The 26179-nt window shown below is 36.4% G+C and overlaps 1 protein-coding gene across 41 annotated transcripts in view; it reads left to right on the forward strand.

Annotated features, from left to right (window-relative positions):
* Adgrl3 (adhesion G protein-coupled receptor L3) overlaps nucleotides 1-26179 on the forward strand; it is a 798686-nt gene that overhangs the window by 489999 nt on the left and 282508 nt on the right. For 31 of the 41 annotated variants that reach the window (XM_063240383.1, XM_063240357.1, XM_063240358.1 and 28 more), the window contains 2 exons: nucleotides 1021-1035; nucleotides 3183-3983. In XM_063240383.1, coding sequence (XP_063096453.1) covers nucleotides 1021-1035; nucleotides 3183-3983 — 816 coding nt within the window. The remainder of the gene's footprint in view (nucleotides 1-1020; nucleotides 1036-3182; nucleotides 3984-26179) is intronic. The other 10 variants (XM_063240352.1, XM_063240367.1, XM_063240372.1 and 7 more) reach the window with 1 other exon arrangement.

Consider the following 26179-nt stretch of genomic DNA (forward strand, 5'->3'; position numbering starts at 1 on the left):
CTTGTTTTTCACTTTTCGGGCTTTCATTTTATTTACTAAGCATAATATATTAGCTCATACCTTCCATTCATTTTGCCTTTGCATTACATTAGCAGTGATTTTTAGTTTTTATTATGAAACCATACTTCCTGACATATTTGCTTTTGCTTGTAGGCTTCTTTTTTCTCCTTAAGATATGAGTAAACTGTGACTAATGAGACAGTTGTCCATAAGATAAAGAAAGTGCTAGCTGATGAGGGTCATGAATATGCTCAGTTTTTGAGTCTTTGTACTTTTACTCAGTCTCCGAGCACCTCGAGTTATTTTTGCAAGTTAAAAAAAATATTTTAAGTTTAAAATTTCAGAAAAGGCCAGAATCTGTGGCTCATTATTTAGATCACCCCTCTGATAATAGCTTCTCAGAGAGACAATATGTTTCCACAGTAATATCAAGTACTGGTGAGCCGCACAGTGTATTTAATAAGGATCTTAAGTCCATCTGCTCAAGGAAGAACCTTGTCTGGTGCTGTGTACCTTGTGAACTTTCAAGCTGCTACGGAAACTGTTAGACACTAGGAATGAATTACAGAGGTCTTGCTTCTGAAGAGATCAATTCTTTGAGCACCATAAAAACCAAGACTATTATGTTAAATGGTGGTATAGAACCATAATATTTATAAATGAAATGAACCAAACTATTTGAAAGCTTGTGGGTAATTGCTGACATGCTCTTTCAAATAGTAATATTGATGTTCTAATACTGTATTTCCTATGTCTATAGAATGGTGTGTTTATACTCTTAACTGGATTAATTTTCAGTGTGTTTATAGTGAATTTTAAAGCTTATATGATTATTTTAAAGCAATAATTGTATTAGAGAAATGGGCTTTAAAAAAGCATAATGTTCAATGAAGCAGGTATGAGTGAAGTAAATTATGTACTTTCAGTTTGGAAGACGTGAATAATAAGTGCTTGGCCAATACCGTACCATTAATCTATTCTCTTTTCTCCTTTCTCTCTTTACTTCTCTCTCTCCAATAGAAGTGGAACAAAAAGGTAATTAAATACCTTTCCTAAATTATATACTATTTATAGGCTAAGTTATTTAACAGTTTAACATTTAGTTAAAATAATTTTGTTATTAATTCTTATCTATTTTATGAGAATTTATTTACTACTTCTGCTGCTCAACTTCACTTTAATCTGTTTTACTGACCAGTGCTGGTTTTTATTTTCTTATCCAAACACAGTTCAATATTGTAAAATTTTCAACACTGTATTTTATTCCCTTTATCTTTACATAAGTAGTTAAAAATCCAGTAAATGTGATAAATAGTTATTGGCCTACATTTGTTTCTATTTTTTTTTTACTGGATAATTTGGCATAGCTCTGGTATATATTAATTTTAACTACTAGGAGGAGATAATTTTTTAATATGCTAAATTACTTTAATAACCAATGGCTGATTATTATCTATAAAAGAAAATTATATAAAATTTTTACAACAAATGTTCTTTTCAATAAAGTGATCATGAAAACATCCTGATACATTCTTACAATCGTGAATAATTTTATTGATTTTTATTAACTGTAAATTGGCAGTAGTCCTCTATATTTTCTAAGGAATAGTTTCATAGCCAGCTTTCCCTTGCTCTGTTTATTTCCTAAAAAATGAAACTTTGGGAATGTTAGTATTGTATATGCTTTTTCTATAATCTCCAAAACTTAACTGTTCCATTTTACACTGCTTTCCATTGGATCTGTGCTCATTGCTATTAAAAAGCTAATTACTAATGCTGAATGAATAATCTTTCAATCATTACAAAATGGGTCTTTGCCCAAAAGACTGGTGGGTGATTCCCCAGCTCCTCTATCTAGCACTTCTAATCGTTTCAAACATACCAGAAGCCTGCATGATGAGCGTGTCTGCTTTACAAATCTATTAGAGCAGTGTTTCCCACAGCAGGTTCAACAGAGAACCGCAATCCAAAGAAATTCCTTAGAAAAGATTCCAAAATCAAATGCACTTGGGAGGTTTGCTCCCCCTCCCAAATCTGCCTCGGAGATTCACTACAGTACCTGAGCTACTGCAATCTCTGCCACAATTATATTTAATGCAATAGTTCTTCACCGATGTGGCTGTAGCTTCCTTTCCCTCTTTCTGTGAAACACCTGTCATACAACTTGAAACCGTCACTTGAAGGACCACCCTTTGGGAAACATTGCTTTAGAGCTCGTGGTTTCGGATGAATGAGCCGAGCTTCTTTACCGCCACTCACACATGCCGCTGAATCACACTGAAAAGCAAGCCAGTCAGATGACCCCTGCCCGCCTTCACTCTGAAGTATGAGCAGCAAAATATGGCAAGCAGTCTTGTTTTTTAATGCTTTTCTCATGTAACAGGAAAAGGTACATGTTTTTAAGTTCCAATACTACTGTATTTAACAGGACATTTTTAACTGATTAAAATCTAGCGCTTGGGTTCTTTTCTGTAACCTTATACCTTTTCTCCTCTCCCTATTCCTTCTTTCCTTTCTTTTTCTTCCTCTTTTTCTTCCAGTATCCATCCATCACTCATTTTTAATTGTGTGGGTTGCATGCTCTGTGTGTGTTGTAGCAGCTTCAAGAGTTTTCTTTCTTTCTTTTTTTTTTTTTTTTTTACTAGAAGATTCAGTGGTCTGTATTCCAGATTTCTTTTTCTTTATTTAAAACAATATTGTAGAAAATACGTCTGTTTCTTAAGGATAACTGTTAAAAACATAATTTTGTCAGAGTGGAAACGATATAGTTTCATTTCTGAAAAATGGTATGTTTTTCAATGAACTAACAAAACTATCATGATTTAAATTTTATGTTTTAAATATTAAATATTATATTTGTTATATGCCTATAGAATGCATACACTTTATACATATATCCAAAAAATAGTATAATGCAATGTTTACGAAGGTAAAAACTCAGAGGAAAGCATAGCTACTCATAAAAAGGCTAAACTTGTTTTCTGTAAAGGAAATCAAAGTGATTTAGCAAAACATCCAAAATTAACACGGGCAAAAAAGTTGTGTTCTCAAAAAACATGCAGCAAATTAAGTGGTGGTGGGTGTCTCTTGTTATATTTGCTTTCTGTGTGGTGAAAAATAAGGGTATATGAAAGGCTCTTAAATTAATGTATTTCTTGTTTTAATTCTTTCCCTCCCACCAGTTTTTCTTTGTCCTGGACTACTGAAAGGAGTGTACCAGAGTGAACATCTGTTTGAGTCTGACCACCAATCCGGGGCATGGTGCAAAGATCCTCTGCAGGCCTCTGACAAGATTTACTATATGCCCTGGACTCCTTACCGAACTGATACCCTGACTGAGTATTCATCCAAAGACGACTTCATTGCCGGAAGGCCAACAACTACCTACAAGCTCCCTCATAGGGTTGACGGCACAGGATTTGTAGTATACGATGGAGCTCTGTTCTTCAATAAAGAGCGCACCAGGAACATAGTTAAATTTGATTTGAGGACTAGGATAAAGAGTGGAGAAGCAATCATAGCGAATGCCAATTACCATGATACTTCCCCTTACCGGTGGGGAGGCAAATCCGACATCGACCTGGCAGTGGATGAAAATGGGCTGTGGGTAATCTATGCAACCGAACAAAACAACGGGAAAATTGTCATTAGTCAACTGAACCCTTACACCCTACGGATTGAAGGGACATGGGATACTGCATATGATAAAAGGTCAGCTTCCAATGCATTTATGATTTGTGGGATTCTGTATGTGGTCAAGTCTGTGTATGAGGATGATGACAATGAGGCCACTGGGAATAAGATTGACTACATTTACAACACCGACCAAAGCAAGGATAGTTTGGTGGATGTACCCTTCCCCAATTCATACCAGTACATAGCAGCTGTGGATTACAATCCCAGGGACAACTTGCTTTATGTATGGAATAACTATCATGTCGTGAAATATTCTTTGGATTTTGGACCTCTGGATAGTAGATCAGGTAAGTTTGACTTTTAACGACTTTCTATAGGGAGACACTTGCAGTTTGATTTTAATAAGTTTATTGTAGGTTTTGATTAAACTTTCTTCATGGTCTTTCTTCTAGCCTGTATATGTAAAAGATTATTTGTGGTCTTGCCATTTTAGAAAGATTGATGGTTATCACTCACAGATCTAAAAATGTAATTATAAGAAGTTAAGTGTACACTTGTGCAACATGACTCCAAAACGGAGCCTTTCTTCTTTGTAGAGTATTTGTGATTATTAGCTAGTCTGCTCTTTACATGGTGAAGAACACAAAACCTTTGCTGAAAGATTGCTCCATCCTTGTAATTCACTGGGAAATGCCTTCAAACGTGCTTCCCAACCAGGAAGGTGTCCAGAGGTTACCATGACAGAATGCTGCCATGTGCCATTTGACACAGTGAGGGAGATACTGTCAGCTTGAGGGTTCATAGGTCTGAGCGAATCTACCTGATACAGCGGGACAATATTTATAACTAATAAATATAAAAATTCCTTTTTTGTAAAAAATGATAATATAAAAGTTTTGAGCATACTTGGAATAATCTTTTTGATTCTTTTCCCTGTTGGGAGAGATTGATTTTAATTTTATTTAAAGAAAGCCATAAATAGCTATTAATTTTTTTTCATTTCTATTTACACAACTGAGTGGGCTTATCTTCATTGAAAGTTAAATATCATAACAGGCCATAATAATGTCCACGAAAAAGTATAGTATAAAATTAAGAAAGCAGGGTCAGACTTTTGATAGAAGTAAAACAGTTCTAAAATATAAATTATTTTTATCAAGTAGAGTTCACTTGCTAATATTTCTTATTTTCTATATTTTTCCATACTTTTACGAGCATACTATACTGCTTTCTTTGTCCATTATGTACACAGTTTTAAAAGAAGTGGATTCTAAGTTTTTCATAGCCAGTGACATTGCCGTTCTATATTTTTAGCTAACCAGTACTTGTCTCTTCTCAGTACCCGTGTAATATATTGCTTACACTTAAAAAGGCTCATAGTTCTTTGTTGATTGAGTGAATGGCTTCCTACTCTTCTGCAGATAGAATGACAAATTAGGTGGCATTTTCTATGACATATAAAAGCCAGAGTGACCACTTTCTTCCAATAACCAGTGTTAGGTCTGAGAGAAGGGGGAAGAGGAGAAGAGAGGGTTATAGGTCGAAGTCCGTGGGAGGAATGGAGCAGAGTGGACGGCCGTGAAAGTAGTGGGCAGCGGTGACTTTATTCCAGGAATGCGGGGAGGGGGCCCCCCCGCCGCCGGCCCTGGGCGCAGCCTCCACTGCACCCAGGGCTGTGGTTAACACCGGGAGAGGAGACTGGTGCGCCGGCCACTGGAATCCGGCGATATCTCTCTGGCGAACTCTCTCTCTGGCGAACTCTCTCGGACACGTGGCGTGGGGGAATCTAAATAGCCTAAGCTTAGGGCAGCACCCTAAGGCCATTAGAGATGTATAGGTATCTCATTGGCGCACAGGTTCTTAAGGATGGGGATATAGGGTTATAATCAAGTCCATAGGGGGCGGGGGGGGAGGAGTTTAGCTGCAGCCTTTTCTGGTTACAGTGTTCAGTCTGAGCCAGCAACTCTTTCAACCAGCAGCTATTAATGTTTTGAATTGGCTTCTATGGAAAGAAAAGCCTGAATATGCAATGACATCAAAAGCCACACCTTATTAAGTCTCTAAGAAAAATCTCCTAAACCAACTGCATCACCTGGGCCCCTGTTCACAGCAGAGTTTATAAGCTCAGGGCACTGCATTTAAGAACATAAGCAAGCATCAATCACTTTTAGTCATCTAGGAAAAGTGTGATTTCACAATGGTGATATCCTTAAACCAAAATTTATATTTTGCTGGTAAATAACCCTACTTATGAATAGTGGTTAGTCTTTTTGGCTCAAATGGAACAGGAGATCATGACTAATGTCCCAAGAAGAAATGATAATATTGTGTTTTATAGCTAGAGAATAAAGGAATAATGACTTTGCAATTCTTATTTGTTTGAAAGATCATGTATTATCTTTTATTTGGATAATAGGTTTACATTGTATTTGAATGAGGTTTTAGCTCAATAAGTAACAGAAAAGTCTTAGCTCAGATTTTATAATCTATCCTTAAAGCAAAAGATGGTAATATGAACTCATGGGCTTAGAGACTTCCCAAAAACTATTGCAACACACATTACTAAACTTATAAATAAGTGTACACTCATATATATGTGTGTATATACTCTAAATATGTATATATTTATTATATATATATATATATATATATATATATATATAGAGAGAGAGAGAGAGAGAGAGAGAGAGAGAGAGATAGGAATCTTTGTTCATTGTGGACATGAGAATATCGCATGACTCATTTTATTTTATTTATTTGTATATGGGAGTTAGATTATGACCATCTTGCCCACAAGGATTGGTGTTCATATTGGTTTAAAGGATGTTATTGAAATAACAAACAATGAAAAATAAATTTCAGCTTTTACTTTTTGAAAAATCACAATTAAGACCTTGTATGCTTTGCAAATAGATCTTGCCTGTATTAAATTTGTCAATATAATCAACAAAAAAGGTATTAATTTGCATGCATGAATGCTCATATTAAAAAGCGAGTACTTTAGCATGAACTTATTACAGTTTAGAGGTGGAAAGAATAAGTGTAGAAGTACATTTTATGCATGCTATCTGGGAATATGAAGATTTCAATTAGCATTAATAGAGGCTATTCATCTTATTCCACACAAACAGTTCTAGCTGGATGTTTTTCTGCAGTAAATTATGGTGACATTTTTCAGAGCAATTGCTTTCAGTGGATTCTTATTGCTATTTAATTATGAATCTTCTTGTATGTTCATGTACATAAACCCTCAACTTAAATATTTTAGAGTCAAAGACTTAACTAAGTCTGAGTACCAAAAATGTATTTGTTGTTGTCATCGGTTGGTAGCTGGCTGTCTTTTCCCTATAACAAGAGTCAATTTAAAAAAAAAAAAAAATCATGATTTTTAAGTTTTTATGTGAAGGGTTACTTATGGTCCACTTCTGCTGAATATGATTATTATGAACATCAAAAAGCTGTTACTGCAAGATAAAAGGCAAACACACTTTTTCTGGATGTATAAAAGTCTTCTGGAGATACTTACACATGTTAGCATCCACTTCTGAAGTGACATAGGGAGTCTGCAACTCGGGCACTTGTTTGACTGCAGGCTGTTGCCGAGCTGGAGGCTGCTCTGTCTTGGAAGTCTCGACTTTGAAGTGGGGAAAACAACTCTGACTCAAACGTTGTTAATTTATAATGAGCAAGTACCTCTACCAGGCATAACAAGTGACAAACATCACAATAGCTGCCCACCAGTGGTCCTAAAAGACTATCATTAGCCACATTTTCTAAATGAGGAACCTAAAACATGGTAGCTCTAATAACTTACACAAAAATGGCTATTAGTGCTAAGCATTCTCCAGATAGAATCTAATTTGTAGTTTGTGCCCTCTGATCATTACTATGGATTTGTGCTCCAAATATTGTATCTACTCCTCAACCGTGAAATCAGATGTTCTAATTTGTTGTTTTTGTCTCTGCAAAAGTCATTTTTAAAGTGAGAATAATAAACTTTGAAGAAGAATCTGAAGAAATGCTTAGTCCCTCAGATATATTCTAAAATCAGTGTTAGAAGTCATTTTATAAAAAAATAAATAAATAAATAAAAGAAGTCATTTTATACTAGTTCCCATTTGCAAACTGAAATTGTCACTTTGTTTGAAGTTCCTATCTTTTGTTAATTTGCTTCAGTTAATGATATGTGTGTTTACTTTCTTTCTTAAAAGAAAAGATCTTGACAACAATATCTATAAAAAGAAATTAAAATATCTATAAAAAGATAATTTTAATTGAGTCTTTTAAAGATGTATTTTAATGTTTGTTTATCCTATAAATGATGTTTTTGCTGTAAAAGATCATTAAAAAACTTTTGCTAGGTGAAACCTTGAAAGCTTAATATTTATTTCTCATTAGGTTCAAGAAAATTATTTTCAAATATTAGATGGTCATCACTTACCATTGTATGAAATGCAAACTTAGCAGCATTCTTGTAGTTTTTCAGAATGAAATTTGCTGAAAATAAACTCGATCTTATTTTGATACTGTTATTTGTGTTCATATAACAATATATTGACAAAAATCTTAAAATATATTGAAGAGCCGGCGAATGTAATCAGATGATATATCTCTTGCCTAGCATGCCTGAGGTGCTGGATTCAGTCCCCACGACCACCAGAAAAGAAAATATTTTAGAGCTGATTAGACTGTGATTCACATGGAAAATACCTTGTTGTCTTAGTTATTTTATTCTGCCATCTTTATAGGTACTCTATAAAGATTCATTCAGTGATTTATAAATGCATGAATGAGTGAAATAAATGCCGTAGCCCTGGTTTTTCAGAGGGATTATTAATCCTAAATTCATTTGTGGAGTTCTTGTGCATGCTCCTCAGGTAGCCACAGGCACTGTGTGTACAAAGTTCTGTACCTTAGAAGTTTTATTGTTATGTCACTGCAGCTGCCCTCCGGGTCCCTCTCCTCTATTCCAACTTTTTCCCTTCTTATCCCAGGTTATGAGCTTTGGTAACTTCAGAGTTTAGTAGGTGTTAAAGAAGAGTGCTGTGCACATTTAACACCTGCTACACTTTCTTCCAGAAGTAATTAAAAGAAATTAAAGTAACTAGTCTAATAATAGGGAAGGATGTGGGCAAGTGGTTAGACAAGTTTATATTAAAAATACTTTTCCAAATTGTTCAGCTGACAAACTGCGGAGATATCGTCAATGTAGAGAAAATGGAAAGTCTGATGTATTCAGAAAGGCACAATGGCTATGTTCATTAAAAAAATATTAAAGACCTGGTGATTCTGTTTTTGCCACCTGTATGAATTAAAACCTGACCATAAAAGAAATGTGAAACTATTCTTAATTTTTCTGGGCAAAGCATCTACAACTATTAAATCTAGAATTTTCTTCAAATGTAGATTTAACTGTCTATTTCCTATCATATTAAAGCCTATTATATGCTATGCATATCTGCTCACCTTCAGGTGGTAATGTAAATTGGACATTAGAAACCTCAAAGCCATCCTTAGCTACTTCACAGGTCATTTGAGTACTTCTCACGTGCCATCATAATTGGAAACTGTAAGTTATATTCTGGTCTGGTGGTGTAAGGGAATCAGTGGCCTCACTTCACCCATTGTAGATGACCCTTAACTGCTGTTTCTGCTGAACCACTTTGTGCCAAACCCATTTTTCATGAACGAAGATGGCTAACACATGAGATACTTACTCTCTTTGATTCTCCCAGTAGGTTTCTAAAGTGTTCATAGAGAAATCTAAAATTTCCCCATTAAACATAAAAATGTCTAGTATTTCCTCCTGAAGGAGGAGAAAGTAGGCTCAAGTTGATAATAAGAACAGGCGGAGAAAAGTAATTTCAAAAATTCCCTAAAATCAGTATGCCTATCAGATCCAAAAATGTACAGGTTGAGATTTAGTAAAAACCGGATCAGGCAGTAAGTACTAAAAGAGAATGAGAAACACTTGTAGCCACTGTCTTGTACCTGCCTGTTTGATTGCCAAACACAATCCACATTTTCTTGAAAGCCATTTGAGATTATGTAAATCAACCATTCTCCTCTGTGCTAAAGATAGTAGAACCTAAACCAACAACAAAAAGCCTGCACATAACAGTTTAATAATGCAGATAAGGTGAACCTTCTGTCCTTATAATATGCTAATTAAGTGAATTCGTGTCTCCAGTAAAAGCTGTGGCTATGTAGTGATGAATAAGAACTTTAAACACACATGACACCTCGTTAAAATGTAATTTTCACATCATATATCTGAGCCCTTTTCCTTGACAGCTGAGTAATGTGCGTGTTGGGCAGAGAATCCTGAACATTTTGAAACTGTCACGTGCTTAATAGGTAGCGGAAGATGCTTCCTGAACAGTTTTGTTAAATATGCTGCACCCTCATCAGAAAACAGAATCTGACAAGAGTGGGATCCTAAATCACACTTGTCCTAGCCTGTGGGTCCCAGTGGCTTCTCACTTCTAATTGAGATGCTGCGTTGTTTCCAAAGCCTAATTTACCTTTGTCTAAGTAGCTGAGTTAACTTCACAAAAAAGAAAAATAGTCTGGAACTCGTTGGTAACTTCAGCTCTGGTATATTTTTAAGTGTCCGCTGCTTCCTGGTTTGCAGAGGAGCCCCCTTTCCTCTCCCAGCCCCTCCTCTTGGCTGTGGTGACAGCTGCTGCCTGTAGGATCTAGCTGCTGCTTGGTTTTCAGAGAGCACACCCAAAACTTGCAGAATTTACAAGCGCTATCCCAGAACTACTCAGCACCAGTTAAATTCATTTTATACATCTTTCTGTCTCTTTTCTTTTTTTTTAACCTTTCCTGTGTTTTTCTTTCTTCACAACTGAGAGTTCAAACATTCAAGAATGACACTATTGGCTTTTTAGGCTGAGTATAGAATCCAGAGTCCTCTATAATGCAGAGCTGGACCTCGCTTTAGATACAGCTGAACGGATGCTGGCATGAAATCTGGCTGACCTTCCTTAACAGAGGACTCAGGAAGCAAGGGATTCAAAGGTTCACAAACAAAGGTGATAGCATTTTTTTTTTTCCTGTGGAGTGATATCCCTGAGAAATGAGTAATTATTAGATAGGTCATCACCATTATTTCTACATGCACCTCACAATCATAAAAAGATGACTTATTTGTGAATAAGCTTCCCACTCACACCAGCCGTCTCTCTTGGAGTCATTCACCACTCATTAGCATGTCCACCAGAGGGCAGGCAGGTGGAATGGAAATGGTTTGCAGCTCAGTACAGGACATCTGATAAGAGAGAGCCACAGTGGCAAAAATGAGATCTCTGTTTTCTAGGGCTTCCACCTTAAAATCCTGTCTTTCTACTTAGAGTAGCATAAATAAGCAAGATCCACTCCATAATACTGTTAGTGTGTGCCTGTAGCCGGAGCTGCTCTGGGGGCTGAGGCAGGAGGATCATTTGGGCCCAGAAGTTCCAGGCCAGCCTGGATAACACAGTGAGACCTTGTCTCAAGCGATCAACGAGAACAAACAACGCAAAAACATTATTCTGTCGTTATTCTTTATGCATATAAATTTGCATATGAATCAAAATTTGTACGAGGGATTTTACCACAAAAGGTGAATTTTTTTTCAGTTATCTTAGAAAGATTAATTTATAGATGAAGAAACATAACATCAAATAGCAAATAACTCAGATGTTACTGATACATTCAGGGCTGCATTTACAGCCCTCCAGTACCTGGCTTTCTGCCATCTCATTTTTACGCCATCAGCAATTAAAAAGAAGGCGCGGCCACTACTAAGCTACAAGGGGAAAAGAAGAAAGGGGGGTAAAAGTGCTTGATTTTAAATGAAAACTAATAAAGTGAGGAAACAAATGTAAGGTATCAAAGAACATCACTCTTGAATGAGGCCAAATGGTGAGTACTGTAAACCATCCCTTGTCCTCTCCAAATCATGCTAGGTTACACACTTATTTTAATCCTTAAAGACAATCTGCTCCCAAGAACTGAATGTTACTGTTACGTATTGCAAATGTATACAAAAGCAGAAGAAAAAAAAATTAGATACCCAAAATGCATGTAAAATAACCTGCCCAGAGATATTTAGTTTGTAAATATAGACTCAAGTATCACAAAAACCCAATTGTGAATGATAAAGGTGTAATGTTTTGCATCTACACACACACACATATTTTAGACGCAAGATTACAAAAGAATGTGATATAGTATTTTGTGGGTTTTAGCGCTGTGTGTGCAGGTGTATTAACTTCTTAGCAATACTTGAGGAACCAAAAATTTAATTATTGAAGGATTAGTTTGAAACTTTGCAGAGATTCTGAGCAATTTGAAAGACTTTGTAGATTTGAAGATTGGATCTTTATTAGATTTAAATCTACTTAGCATATATTATTTTCCATTTTATGAATTCACATGCATTTCTAACAATACCCTCCGCTTATTATTGATGACAAAGTTGGCAAAATAATGAAAAGTAGGTTAAGAGAAGAGCAAAAGAACTGAAAAGGAAATAAATATATTTTCTTTGAAAATGAACGGACAAGAAATGCGTGAGTTCCCCTTTTGTCAAAATGAAGCAATACAAGATCATGCATTTTTCACAGTTAAAATTTATTTCCCAAAAATTGATATAACTTCCAGTAGTTAATAATATGGATAAGGTCAAAGTTAAAAATGCTTACGTATTGCTGATTGGAATGTGACCTCTTAAATCATTTTAGGGAACAACTTGGCAATACCTATGTAGGAGAAGAAAAACGTTTTGCTTTTCTACCCTTTTGGATTATCAGCTAAAGCTTGATGACCACAGATTGATGGGTAGTAAGGAGTACATATTTGCTTTTAAGAAATTAATGTAGGATTTTGAGACACAGAAACCGTCATAAAGAGAAAAGCCCCTTTTTCCCAGAAAAGGGAAAATCTAAGTGTTTTTGTACAGTAGCTCTGTCAAAGAATGGAGTCATGGAAAAGTGCGACACCAACGTGATCGAACCACAGACGCTCTTTCCTTAGACACCACGGCTTCCCTGTCTCTGGAGACAGTGGCGCTGCTTCGCTCTGGGTATCCAGAAGGCACCCATGCCAGCCCTGTGGCCTGCTTCTGGGCAAAGACAAAGGACCTTTTCCTCGCTTGCAATTTTTTGTTACCTTCAGTTTAATATACTCAGTATGCCAAGGTGTCATGATCTGTGCAAATGTGTTTTGAGCCTTGACATCAAGAACATTCAGTCCTTGACTGGAACCTAGTGTCTATTATAGATTGCAAATCTATTTCGAAGTATTCTCCCTCAAGAACCACATGGTTGTGTATGAAGGCATTTACACAAGAATGTTCATTGTAAGGATGTTTAAAATATTGTAAAAGTGAAGGATATTGAATTGTTCGTTAGTTGATAAAACGGTATATATAGTAATATATATATATAAGGAAGAAACAATTCAACTTTATATAGTTGTCCAGATGGAACATGCACAGTTGGAACTGAAGACATGAATCTGACAGTTATGAGTGGCGTTTCTGGAAGTGCTGGTCAACATGGAGAAGGGTACTATGTGATCAATTATCCCTTAGAGAAAATACGCAAATGCACATGAAATGATTAGTAAGAATAGATCTTTCCCACCGTTTTCCCTTTTCTAGTACTGGCTATGCATCTCTTCTCCAAAATTCCTGAAAACTTAAGTTTTCTTTTGTTTCAGACTTTTTATTTTGAAATATTTTGATGACATGGGTATGAGACCCCAAATGTAAACATATACTTCATTTATATTTTATATACGTCTTACATGCCTACTCAATCGGTGAGTTTAGGCACTAGGTTGCATTACTTTGTGCATTTTGATGGTGACTGATATGAAGCCAGTTGTAGGATTTTTTCACATGTTTTGCCATGTTGGCTTGCAAAACATTTTGAATTTTTAAAGCATTATGGATTTCAGATTTTTGAATTAGGGATCCTCAATTTGTGAGAGAGTTCTATTTTACTATGTCTCTGTTTTGTTTTGAACTTCACAATAATCTACATGCCAAAGTGGCATATCTTAGGATGTTATATTTTGCTGGCATTCATTGCCTTCACTGCATTGTCCCCTGACTGTGAGTAGCTTGACCTGAACTTTGTGTGTAGCTATGATTTTTAAATTTTGAGGAAAATGGCAACATACCTAAGTAGATCAACAGGTCTGTTCATGTAACAGGTCATTACACAGGTAAGAAGTAAAAACGTCACTGTAATCTTTCAGATGCCCGGTTTTGTAAGAAAAGTTAAAGCATTCTGAAGAACAGAAAAAAAGTCATTTTATATAAATAGGGAAAGATTTGTTAGCTGACTTACTACTGCAATAAGATAACTTATTCAGAAAGTATTCATATCATGAAAGTGTCGACAGAGTACCCATTAGGAACTAAAAATCAAAAATAATCACTAAATGAAATAAAATTATGTAACATTCCTAGGATTTGAAATCAACAATTAAGGTACAAGTTAAATATAAAAGTTATTTTGGAACTACTTTAATCATAAAATATAATGATTTTAAAAATATATATCCCCATTGAGCATAGAAAAAGTATTGCACAATGTATACAGTACAAAATAGCCTTTTAGAGCATTTTTGTTACACAGAAGAATTAGGTGCACATTGTGTTTTGGACACCCATTTAATTTCTCACAGGAAGAATTTGTTGAAGATAACACAGAAGTTCATCTGAAGGCCAGGTATGGGGGTGCATGCCTGTAATTCTATCCCGAGGAAGGCTGAGGCAGGAGGATTCCAGTAATTTTGAGGCCAGTATGAACTACAAAGTGAGTTCAAGGCCAGCCTAAACTATAGAGAGAGAGAAAAAAAGTTCATCTGAACTCAGAAAATGGAAAATAATACATGCTGATAATAATGTCTTACTTAATTTACTTGAACTCATACAAATTAAATCTTTCTGTGATCAGTGTCTCTGTATTAAGAAAAAAGGAAATTGCTATTTTTGTGGAGATAAATTCCTTCCTGAGAAAAATTTTACCAAAACAATGCATCAAAAAGTATTTTTTAACATATTGATGTATACTGTCCCATTAACTTAGTGTGCAATTGTTAGATCACTTAATGGCTAAAAAGTGTTAAAGTTATGTGTAGAGAGATATATGATAGTAAAAGAATTGTTTATTATGTTTTGCTACTTTTTTAAAAAAGTTGTTTAAATGATTTGACATTTAGATCATTATACATTTTTTCTACTTTCATTTATGGTTGAAAATTTCTTTTAAAAGTTGTTAAAACTTATATAGTATAAGTTCATATTTGATGTAATGCATATTTTGATGAGCATAGGATCCAAGCTCTAATTTTAAACGTACATGTTAATGTATACATTATTTGTGTATGTGTACTTTTTTTTTTTTTTTTTTTTATTGGTACCAGGGATAGAACTCACGACTGCCTGCTTACAAGGCAGGCGCTTGTGCCACTGAGCTAAATCCCCAGCCCCCGTGTTTTAGTCTTCTTGAGACAGGGTTTTGCTATACAGTTCAGGTTGGCCTGGAGCTCATTTTGTTGCCTAGGCTGGTCTCAAACTCACAAGGATCCTTCTGCCTCTGCCTCTTGAGTGCTGGAATTAAAGGTTTGTGCCACCATGCTTGGCTTTGTTTGTGTTTATATGATATCTGAGAGAGTCAGATTTGAGCTCTAACATGTTTTACCAAATTTCTGTAGTAAATATATTCAGTATTCAAAATTATAAAATACAGTTCTCAACATTAACCAAATAATCCACCATAACAGAGGACCAATAGTCCATAAGTTCTATGTAAGGATGTACAAAAATCTTACAATTGTGTTCAAGGCAGTTACTCAACTAAATAATTAGTACCGTCTATGATTAGGACAAGCAAATGAAAATGCCAAAGTAATATTAGTAAAATGAAACTGCAAGAAATCGTTTTATTTAGAATGGAACTCGATTTAAGATTTACAATTTAAAAACCTGTTTCCTCTGGAGAGTTTTGCTTTGTATTCTTGGATCACTGTAAGAAACCCAGAGCTGCAGACGGGGCGGGTGTGGTGCTGTAGTTCCTAAAAGTACCAGGCCTTGTTGCAGACTGCTTGTGCCTCCTGACTCCAGAGGGCTGCTTGCCTGTAACTCTGTGACTGCGTCTGTTCTGATGTGGAAGCAGTGACCTGAGAACCTGGTCAGCTGTTCCATCCCATTGGAATTTCCAGTAGCTCAAGCCGTCAGGTTTTACCATGAACACATGATCTGAAAGGGGGGAAAAAACCCAAAAGGAAACATGAGTGTGAATATATCAACCTTCAATTTGAAGAGTGAACCATTTTAATCAGAGATGAAACTTTAAATTTTTAACTTTTAGCTTTATAAGTGAAACAAGCAAAATCTGCATCCAAAGTATTTATTTATTAATTTTAAAAGTTTTATTAGTAAATGTTTGTAGCAAATGCAATTTACCATCCGCTTGGGGAGTGACACATGTACATAAACAGTTTATGTCTTTTTTATTCCTTTCCTCCCCCCCCCCCCGCCCTCTAATTCACGTTCTTCACTTTCACTCTTGTTGATATTATTAATTGTAGCTGAGGTTTATGCCGCATAGTGTTTGTAATCCCTGAACCCTGGCTGGTCCTGTCCCTGTACTTTATTTTCCTTCCTTCCCCTCCCCTCCCGGTTCCTCTCCCTCCTCTGCCCTCCTCTTTAGTCTCGGAGTCCTTCCCATTTGTAAAAGATCCATGCTCTTGTTTCCTTCTGCCCATCCTTTATTACTATCTTTGTTCGCACTTTGCCGTGGTCCAGTGAGTGACCCTTCCATGTTCGTAAGTCCTGCTGTTCCTGTAAGTACCTAAGTTCATGTTACTCCAGCCTTCCAAACCAGCCAGTGGGTGCTGCTGGTAAGGGACAGAACAGAAGTCCTGACGGTCAGTGGCGCAGGGAATCCTGTCAAATATCATGTGCGGAGGAAGTATCAAAAGCTTGGACTACAATTTTATTTACTTATTTTGAGAAGCAAATGAATTTCTTTTAGCTGGCAGTTATTTTAGAAGTGGGGAATTAGAAGCCTGTTTTCTTCTCCCTCTTTAACTAAGCGGTCAGTGTGGCACAGGAGTGCATGCCAGGTGAGAAGGACCACGGGGTATCATTGTGTGACCCGTAGAGATGAAATACAAATTCAAATCTTCAGCGCCCCCCCCCCCCCGACTCCTAATCTTCAGGGATGGGGAGGCAGTCAGTAGTGCATTTTCCAGAGGCTGCTCAAATTTTAAAATTACTGTACAGGGCCATAGCCCATACAAGATCAGTATAAGATACAGTGCGTAATAAGTGTTACACTGTTCGTTTTTCTTTTGTACTTTTGTGGCTATTTCTGTGAATTATCTTTAAGTAGATGTTTCTCAATCTCCTCTCTAATGCCTCACTGCAAGGAAGCTACATAAACTACCCCCCCAGTGTCAATTAAATGTCCATTTCCTGCCCCTCCCACATTTCGAGTTTTAAAATTACTGTACAGGCCATGAGAAGTTAATATTCGAAGTGAGCTCTTACAATAGTATTTTTTGGAGGTGATTCTGGGTTTGCAAAAGAATCACTGCCGTAGATTCTTAACATCTAACTGGAATTTATATCTCAGTGTAATGGTCTTAACGCGTTGGGGATCTGTTGAGCTGCAAACATCCTCCTCTCCGTGGGCTTAGGCTGCTCTGGCAGGGGAGGGCATCGCTTTGTTTTCCTGAATGGCCCTGTTTTGTGCTCTCACAGGATTACTGTCTGTATGGTTGTCAGAAATGAACAGCGGCCGGGATCCAGGATGGACATGTCCCTTCAGGAGCTTGTCCTGGCAAAGCAGGGCACCATTTATCCTCACCTTGAATGCCTAGAATAATTGAGCACAGTGAGAGGAGCTATGGGAATATAAGCAATCATGCAGTGTTTTGCAACTATTCATGATGCGTTCACAGCAGGTGTGTGTGTGTGTGTGTGTGTGTGTGTGTGTGTGTGTGTGTGAAGAAGACAAATTAAACCACAGCCAGTACTTCCAATCTCCACACTTTAACTAAAGGTACATTTCATACTGAAAAATGGAATTAGACAAAACCTGTATTTTTCACTTAGGTGCATAATTTTCCAAGTGTACCAATGCATAGCGTAAAATGCATGATGGATGCCTTCGTCCATCCATTCCCACTGCTTTCCCTAAACATGGACAGATGAAGACTGCTTTGAAATGCTGTGCTGCTGCTTGGAGACCAATCACTCTTTCTGACTGCGCTCATTTATCTGGCTATTCAGGGCCCCAGTGAATGGTGCTGAGCGGTACCAGTGCCAGCTAGAGCTCAGTGAATGGGGAGGACCTGCCTTTCTGCTCAGGTCCTGCTCAGACTGTCTGTTCTGGCCCCCTACTGCTCTGACTTTTCTCTCTGAGACAGAAACAGGTGGTTACCTTGACCCAAGTTAAGGGCATAAAATTTAAAAGCACATTTTCAAATGTGAGTCTGTTGAATTAAATATCGTGTTATAGTTCCAGGGAACTGCTGTAACCTTGTAACATTTTAATTTTTAGAATTGGACAAGAAAGTGCTATCTCATTTAATGACATGGCTATTTTCAGGAAAATGTTTCCATATGTTAACTTCTTCACTTCCCGTTTCATTACAGAGTTTCCTGCTAGAAATGGACTTAAGTTGTCTGTTCTGAAGATCTTTCTTTCAGTTTTATAATAACTCTTCCTCAAATTATAATTGAAAATTCAGTTTTGATTCTTAATTGCTTGAACTTTGATTTATTTACTCCTGTTCCACCTATTCCAATTAGAATATTTTGGTATTATGCGTCTTTCACATAATGTGAAATAATAAAACTAATAAAATACTATAAAGGGTTGCACAGGCCTTGGGAATTTTAAGCATTTCTAAACTAGTAAAAAGAAAGACCAAAAAGATCTGTATCCTGTTTTACGCAGCCATGATTACGTATCGTTAGACTTTTAAGTAATTATTCTGAATAAATTCAGAGGACTTGCAGGTTTTCTTATTCTACATAATTAGGTTTCATGACTTTATGCAATCCATATTTAGAAAATTATTCATTTGACTCTAGACCTTAAATGAACTAAAAACGTGCTAGAGTTGGTCTTTTTTATTTCTCGGTATTTTTCAGAAGTAGCTTGCTCATATTACTTGCAATGAGTAGGGTGTGGCTGTAGTTTGGCACAGTATCTATTTCTTTCTATAGGAACAGATGCACTCTTTGCTGAGTCCTGAATGTGGGAGCTCTCCGTTATTTTTGATGTACATGACTTATACTAGGTTCCTGATTTTGTTCATTAGCAGGACAGAATAATATCCACTTCTTCCATCTGTAGTGCTTGGCCATTATTTGTGGAGCTGTATAAACAATGAGCAGCTGCATCATTGTTTATATTACATGATTCTGTTTATTCATTATAAAAATTTTGTGACAGTGGTGTAGCTTAGCCGCATGCTTATGGTAATGAAGAAGTTAATTAGCAAAACTGAGCAAGACTTAAAGACATGGTTTTTAATAAGTAGTGCTAAATGTATTACAGTAGTCATCCACAGATAAACAATAAGCTGCTGACAAATGGTGAAAACAGTCAGATTATATGAAAATTTGTTTTAGAATCCTTTTAGTTTTTTGACTTCAAAAGAATATTAAAGATAAACACACGCATTCGCATATGGAAGACAATGACTGCAATTCCTCTAGTGGGTTTCCTCCTTTAGCTTAAAACAACTGCATGCTAGGAAATGGAAGCTTATTTAACAACAGGAAAAATAGATATCATTTTTAATAACAAACTCATTATGATAGGAAAAAAAAAAAAAAGACTTACAGGAGCCAGACAGCTCACCAAGGTTACTGGAAACACAGGAGCTTTCTAGCCTATAAATATTGATAGACATAGTCTGAGTGTGTCAGTCGGCTTCATACTAGGGAATCCATAATTGGAAAGAATCCTATAGTCACTGCTGATATTTTCCTCTAATTATAAGTAAGTTTATTGTGTCATAAGTCCACCTAAGAACTCCAGATTTTTATAAGAAAAATAGTTTCAGGTTCCACTGACTAGCCTTGGTGTTTCCAGGAATATACTTCTGCTATTTAAGCATTAAAGAATCATGTAGTATTTGATAGAGTGATTTGGAAACACAATTATCAGCTGTTTAAATATGGCACCTGTTTTACCTGAGGGCCAAACAAAGGCTAACCTTGCAGTTTTAACATGATTGGTTTAATGGCTTTTGGGACTCATTTGGGGATTTATGATAGTAGCAGGTGATGTTGCTTTACCTTGTTCCTTTGTGATAAAACTATCAATATACTTGAGTCCAGGAGACTGGGTGACCAAGGACTGTGTATATTCAACTCCTGGAGACCTAAAGGGTTTATTTTCAAAGAGAAGAAAAAGGTGGTTCTTTTTTCTGTTAATAATGTCAGAACTGTGATTCTCATATGAGTGGGATATACCTAAACTTATTAAAGCTAAGAAAACTTAAGTTGGTTTTAAGTGATGTGATTTAAAAGTGGTAGTTTTCAGACTCTCAATAGAGTTTTTTGAAATGTGATCTCACTCCAAATATTTGGTTTCATTTGTTCAATATTGAGTGAGTGTTTATTATGTGCAAAATCAAGTATTGCCAAATTTTCTAGTTTTTGTAAAGTTTACCAAATTAATAATAATTAATCTTAAATAAGAAATTGTATAAACGCCACACTTGAAATGACTTTATTTTTTACTTAATACTCTATATAAAAAAATCTCACAAAATAAGATACTATACTGTATTAGATTGAGTTAAATTATATGAAATTTACATGCTTTGACAGTTTTATTGTAAGAAATATGCAAATTTCATATCATTTGGCACAATATAATGAAACATCTTTACCAGTAGCTTGAATTTACTAAAGTTAATAAATCAATGTGCTGTTTTATCAGAGTTGGTCTGGAAAGTAGTCATTCAGGCATGTGGACAAGCTTTGTCCTTGGCCCTCTCCTGTTCAACATTTTTAATCTCTAATTTGATGAATATAGAAGTTATGAAAACTTGTTCTGCTAGATGCCAAGTATTGAGAGGAATGTCCTAAAAGACTGGATAGTAAATCTAGGAGTCAAAGAGTTTGCAAAGCCAGTAACAAGATAAATAAAAAGATGTATTATAACACAAATAAATGCAAAGTTCTCTGCTTAGATTTGTTTATTATAAATTATAATAAGTAAAGAATCATGTAAAAAAAGTTCATGTACAAAAAGAATGATTTAATTCCTTTTCACCACACAAATAGGTGTTAAATAATGATTTTCTTTTGTGCTGGGTTCTCTGTGTAATATGCTGGAAATACATGGACCCGAATAGTCAAAGGATTTTGGGGAACACACTTTCAGTTTGTAATAATAGTTTGGGGTATGGGATGGGAAAGATAAATGTAGTTTTCAACTACATTGATAGTAATAATAATACATAGAGTATAGTGGCCATTTTCATGCTGTTTGTATTGAGTCAGAATGTTCTGGACTAATTGAATCCAGAACCTCTTGGCACCAACTTGAGGAAGAACGTCACTGTGGTGGGCGGGTCCAAAAGAGATGGTTAGAGTGGTATATACAGTGGAATATAGGAGCTGCTTGATGAAGGATTAAAGCATATGGGACTTTTATGGAAAGCCAGTGGCACTAGTGGCCTAGATTTAAAAACAGTGGTACTACTTACTAGGTATATGATTTTGGACAACTTTATAGGGTTTTGTAAATCTCAGTGTCCTCATCTGTGAAATGGACATGATATTTGATTTGTTAAGAAAAGTGAGTTAATAATTATAAACTACTTACAATAATAAGTGTTTATTATCTACACATAAGTGACACAAAAATACTCAATATACATTAAAAAAAATAGACCCACAGATAATAAATAAGGGACTTTAAAAAGGAAAATGAGAGGAAGATATAGCAGGTGTGGGTGAATGTATCACATCTGTGGAGAAGTAAGTTCAGATTTCATTCTTCCTAGGAGGACCATGAAGATGTAGTTAGAAATCATATGTGAAGACAAAGCTTGTTTTTCAATAAATTATAATATATATTTTTCTTCTAATATTTTAAATTCTGTTATGCTCCCCTATTGCCTAAACTTTGATCATTTGGATTAGGATGCAAAAATTGCAAAAATAGCTTCACCAATGTTGCCCTTTAATAGAATTCATGTGAAATACGTGTTTTAAAGATCTAAACAAATTCCAGTAATACTGTCACCTCCTAAAATGGAAATGGAAAGTGTTCTGGTAACAGTTAAAAACCTAATGAAGACAAAAAAATAGAATAAAAGAGGCACAAGCATCTGCCCGGCAACCCAAGGTCATGAGTTCAATCCCCGATACCAAAACAAAACAAAACAAAACAAAACAAAAAACAAAAAACAAAAAAAAAGGAAAAGAAAAGAAAAAGAAAGAAAGAAAGCAAGAAAGAAAAACCTAACTAAAGGCACGCCATGCTAACCATGACTGCCCGCTGATGGATAATATATGACAGATGCACAGGGGCAACCAGAGCCTTAGCATGAGGCAAAATTATTTTCTCAGTCACTCTCCTTCTCTTTTACCAAATAAAAGATCAATGCAGTGCTATTCTGAGATTATCAGAGATTTCTTACAGCAACTAAACATACCATGGGAACCACAGCCTGCATGGAATGCTTGGTTATTTTGAAAGGTTTTCTTGCTAACATTAATTTAATGTAACACTCTCAAAGAAAACAAAATTCTGCTTTGAAAGAAACAGTGGAGCAAATAGTATTTTTAAAAACTGCTTCCCTGAAAGAGAATTACCTTTCTCTTCAGGCTAACCTTAATATTTTTAGACCATCGAAAAAGAGTCCAGAAAAATAAGTATCTCTTAGCATAGCACAGTGATATTAGCAGTATTTAGTGTATAAACTGAACAACAGAGAGTTTCCCTTATAATCTTAAAATGATACATACTTATTGTAGTTTGCAGGAGAATAGATTTAATACAGGACACATAACATATAGGATTATTCCATAATATTCACCCAAAAAGTCAAATGCAGAAAAGTGCAAGAGATCAATCTAGAGACTCAAAGACCCCAGAGAAGGACCTTGATCTCATGGCCTTGTCCTCCAGGAGCCCAGCTGAAGACCTAGATGCCATGCCAATGTCTCACGCAAATTTGTACCAAGGGTCTGCACTGGGAAGGTGGGAGCTAGAAAGCCAGTGCCAGTGCGGTGAAGGATCTGAGCCAGAGGGCTGAGGAAGCCACACTTGAGCCTGAAAGTGAGCTTCCAGGTGAGGACCAGAGCTCCTCCAAAGAGAACTGCAGCCATCCTCAGTGACAAAGAGGACCTGAGCTCCACCAGTGATGAGAACAGCTGAGTTCGTCTCAGGAGAACCAGCATGACAAGCTTTCCTAGAAGAATCAGCAGCTGCCATCCTCCCCTCCAGGTCTGCTTTCTGATATTGGCCGTCCTCTGGTGGTCCACACTCAGAACCACACTGATTCAGTTCAGCTGGGTGTTCCAAGCTGAACACAAGCTAATCCAACAGAATACCCAAAATAGTTGTGTTCACGAGCCAGAGAATGTGCATAATTTCTCTTATAGTGTTAATTTTGTGTTTTTACTGATACTTGTTCTCATTCATGCAGGTAGAAAATGATTCAGTGTTGGTGTGCTGTCATTTTCAGAATGGTCACTTTTAGCTCACTAGAAATGTCTACAGCAGGGAACGCGATAGGGAAGCAGCCTATTTTTAGCATAGAGGCAACAGCTGCCCCAGTCTCCATTCGTTCTTTCTATCCGTCTGCCTGCAGTGAGGTTATTTGCCCAGCCTCACATGTAACATGTAATTCCTGCAAAAAATGAACACCATGGAGTTGGGGATGCAGACTTTAAATAAACCTGGTAGAGAAAGGATGAAAACACATGCAGAGAACAGTATATAGTATATACTTAGTATTTATATGTATTGTGTGTATATATGTGTATATATGTTATCACTATTACAGCAGGTAGGATGGCTAGATGTTGTAGTACCACCCTCACCGTGCAGAAGTACTGCTGTAATTGCTGTGCACATGGTCACTTTTTGATTGTTTGGTTATAATATGGGTTCCATGATTGACAATGTGTTTCACTATTGAGAATTGAGTCCATTGTTCATAAGTTCTTTATTGCATTGAACTAGTGTTTTTCTTTTTATTTATTGTAAGCTTCATTTTTTTTTTCCAATTACATATGGGAGATAGTATGTTAAATAACAGTGTACTAAATTTTCTTTTAATTGCCAAGTTTGAACTTGGTACCTCATAATAAAATTGACTGATGGTTGACTTTCAAAGAATTCTTTAAAGTATACAATAAAGGCTAGGTATTTAGTTCAGAGGCAGAAGTGCCTGCCTGGTAAACATGAGGTCATGAGCTTCATCCCCAGTACACACACACACACACACACACACACACACACACACACACACATATATATCTTCATTATAGTATGTCATAATTAATTATTTTCACTTTCACCAAAATACGATCATACACTGGAACATACATTATGTAACTGCAGTGTTAAAGTTTCCAAAAATGGCACTAAAAATGTTGCATAATCAAAACTGAAGTGTAAAATATAAAGTACAAAATGGATAAATGAACCATGTCCTTTCTCAGCACCTGTTATTAAAAATAGCATAAACTTTCCCTATTTCAATCCCTTAGATAATGAGTCATTCTGAATAGCAGGATTTTCTTCCTGAGTATGTTTAAGCACTAAAACATTTAAGATACATTTTATTCTTTTCAGAGAGATTCTTTCTTTCTTTCTTTCCTTCCTTCCTTTCTTTCTTTCTTTCTTTCTTTCTTTCTTTCTTTCTTTCTTTCTTTCTTTCTTTCTTTCTTTCTTTCTTTTTTTATGGGTACCAGGGATCGAACTCAGGACTGTGAGCTTGCAGGGTAGGCGCATAAGCAGCTGAGCTAAATCCCCAACCCCCAGAGAGGTCATTATGCCCCACTATTTTTTATGTAGCAAAGTTAAGTTTAACTTTCCCTTAGTCACTTAATATTATCTTTATACTCATGGTTTCATGAGTCAAATTTTCATAATTGAGTTCCTGGTTTCAAAAACAAAGGTTATTTTTATTCTGACACTGGAAATTGGAAATTAAATGTCCATAATTTAAAATATATTTTTATGAACAAAATTCTAAATTTAACTTTAGGGGATATTATACAATCCCTGTCATGTAGTTGGATATACATTTTTTTGTAATTTTAAATTACTTAGTTAAATTAAAACATTTGTCTTTGTATTGATTTATTTTTGGTACTGGAGATCAAACTCAGGCCCTCACACTTGCCAGGCAGGCCCTGTGCCACTGAGCTACACCTGAGGCAGCCTTGTCCTTCTATTTAAAGTGAGTAAATATAGGCATTAGGTCATTATTAACAGAGTAAAATATTTCACTCCCATCCATTTTCTCCTAATTGTTACATATTAGATATGTGAGGAAAAAAAGAAATTTATGTAAAACTTTTTCCACATTGCTCTTCCTGTGTTAGTTCAATCCACCTGTCATTCACTTTTTAGGTTTGGGTGTAAGGTCAGCTCAAAATCTCAATGAGTGGGATCAGAGGCGGTCCTAGGAAGAGAAGATGGGGATCTCAATGCATCTCGTGAAGTATGTTCTTGACTCTTGTTACAGAAAATTTCAGGACATATCTGTCATGGTTTATGTCAGTGGCCCCCAGGCCTCCTGTGTTTGCATTATGCATGTGTGATTGGTTCATTGTCTAGCGCTTGGATTGGGGGTGTGAGTGCTACACTGGCCTCGGGGTGGAGCCAGGATGTGTTGTAATGCCAGGAAGAAAGTGTGTCTCTCGCTCTTGCGGGTTTCTGCCTTGCTGTTTGCAGCCGCCATGAACTGTGGCCCTGCCGTGCCACCTTGCTTTGGAGCCAACTGAGTATGGCCTGAAACCTCCAAAAACTGTAAGAAATAAACCTTTCCTTTGCCAACTTTGGGCTTCATGTATTTTGTCTGAGATGAGTAAAACACAACTAAGACAGTATCATTAAAGGGCACAGGCAGCACCTTAGGCAGCACTTAGGCAAAAATTAGGAAATAAGGGCAAATAAACAGGATTTCACTTTGAGCAGTTGGAGGGGCTCGCTCACCCTAAAGAAGGGGTTGAGGCTGGTCAGCTCAAAGCATGAGGCCAACTTTAATACACTGCTGAGGTGGACTGTGGTCTGGTTTGTCCCTATCTCAGTTCTGGTTTCTTGGCTTTGGAAGAATCCTTATGATCTGAGGAGTAATTTGGTTCCCATGACATGCTTGTCCAGGGGGTTGTCTGGGTTCCCGCAGTGTCATGTTGGCTCCCACTTGGAAGCAGAGCTCATCATGGGTCCAGGAGGCTCTGCTTTTCTGTAACTCAGGATAAATCTGGATCTCAGAGTTGTAACAGCTGCAAATTGGGTGTCTCTGCAGACCCTGGATATTA

The sequence above is a fragment of the Cavia porcellus genome, unplaced genomic scaffold, assembly GCF_034190915.1.
Source record: "Cavia porcellus strain 051 isolate PalLab524CR breed Dunkin Hartley unplaced genomic scaffold, mCavPor4.1 scaffold_30, whole genome shotgun sequence".
In the NCBI taxonomy this organism is placed as follows: Eukaryota; Metazoa; Chordata; class Mammalia; order Rodentia; family Caviidae; genus Cavia; species Cavia porcellus.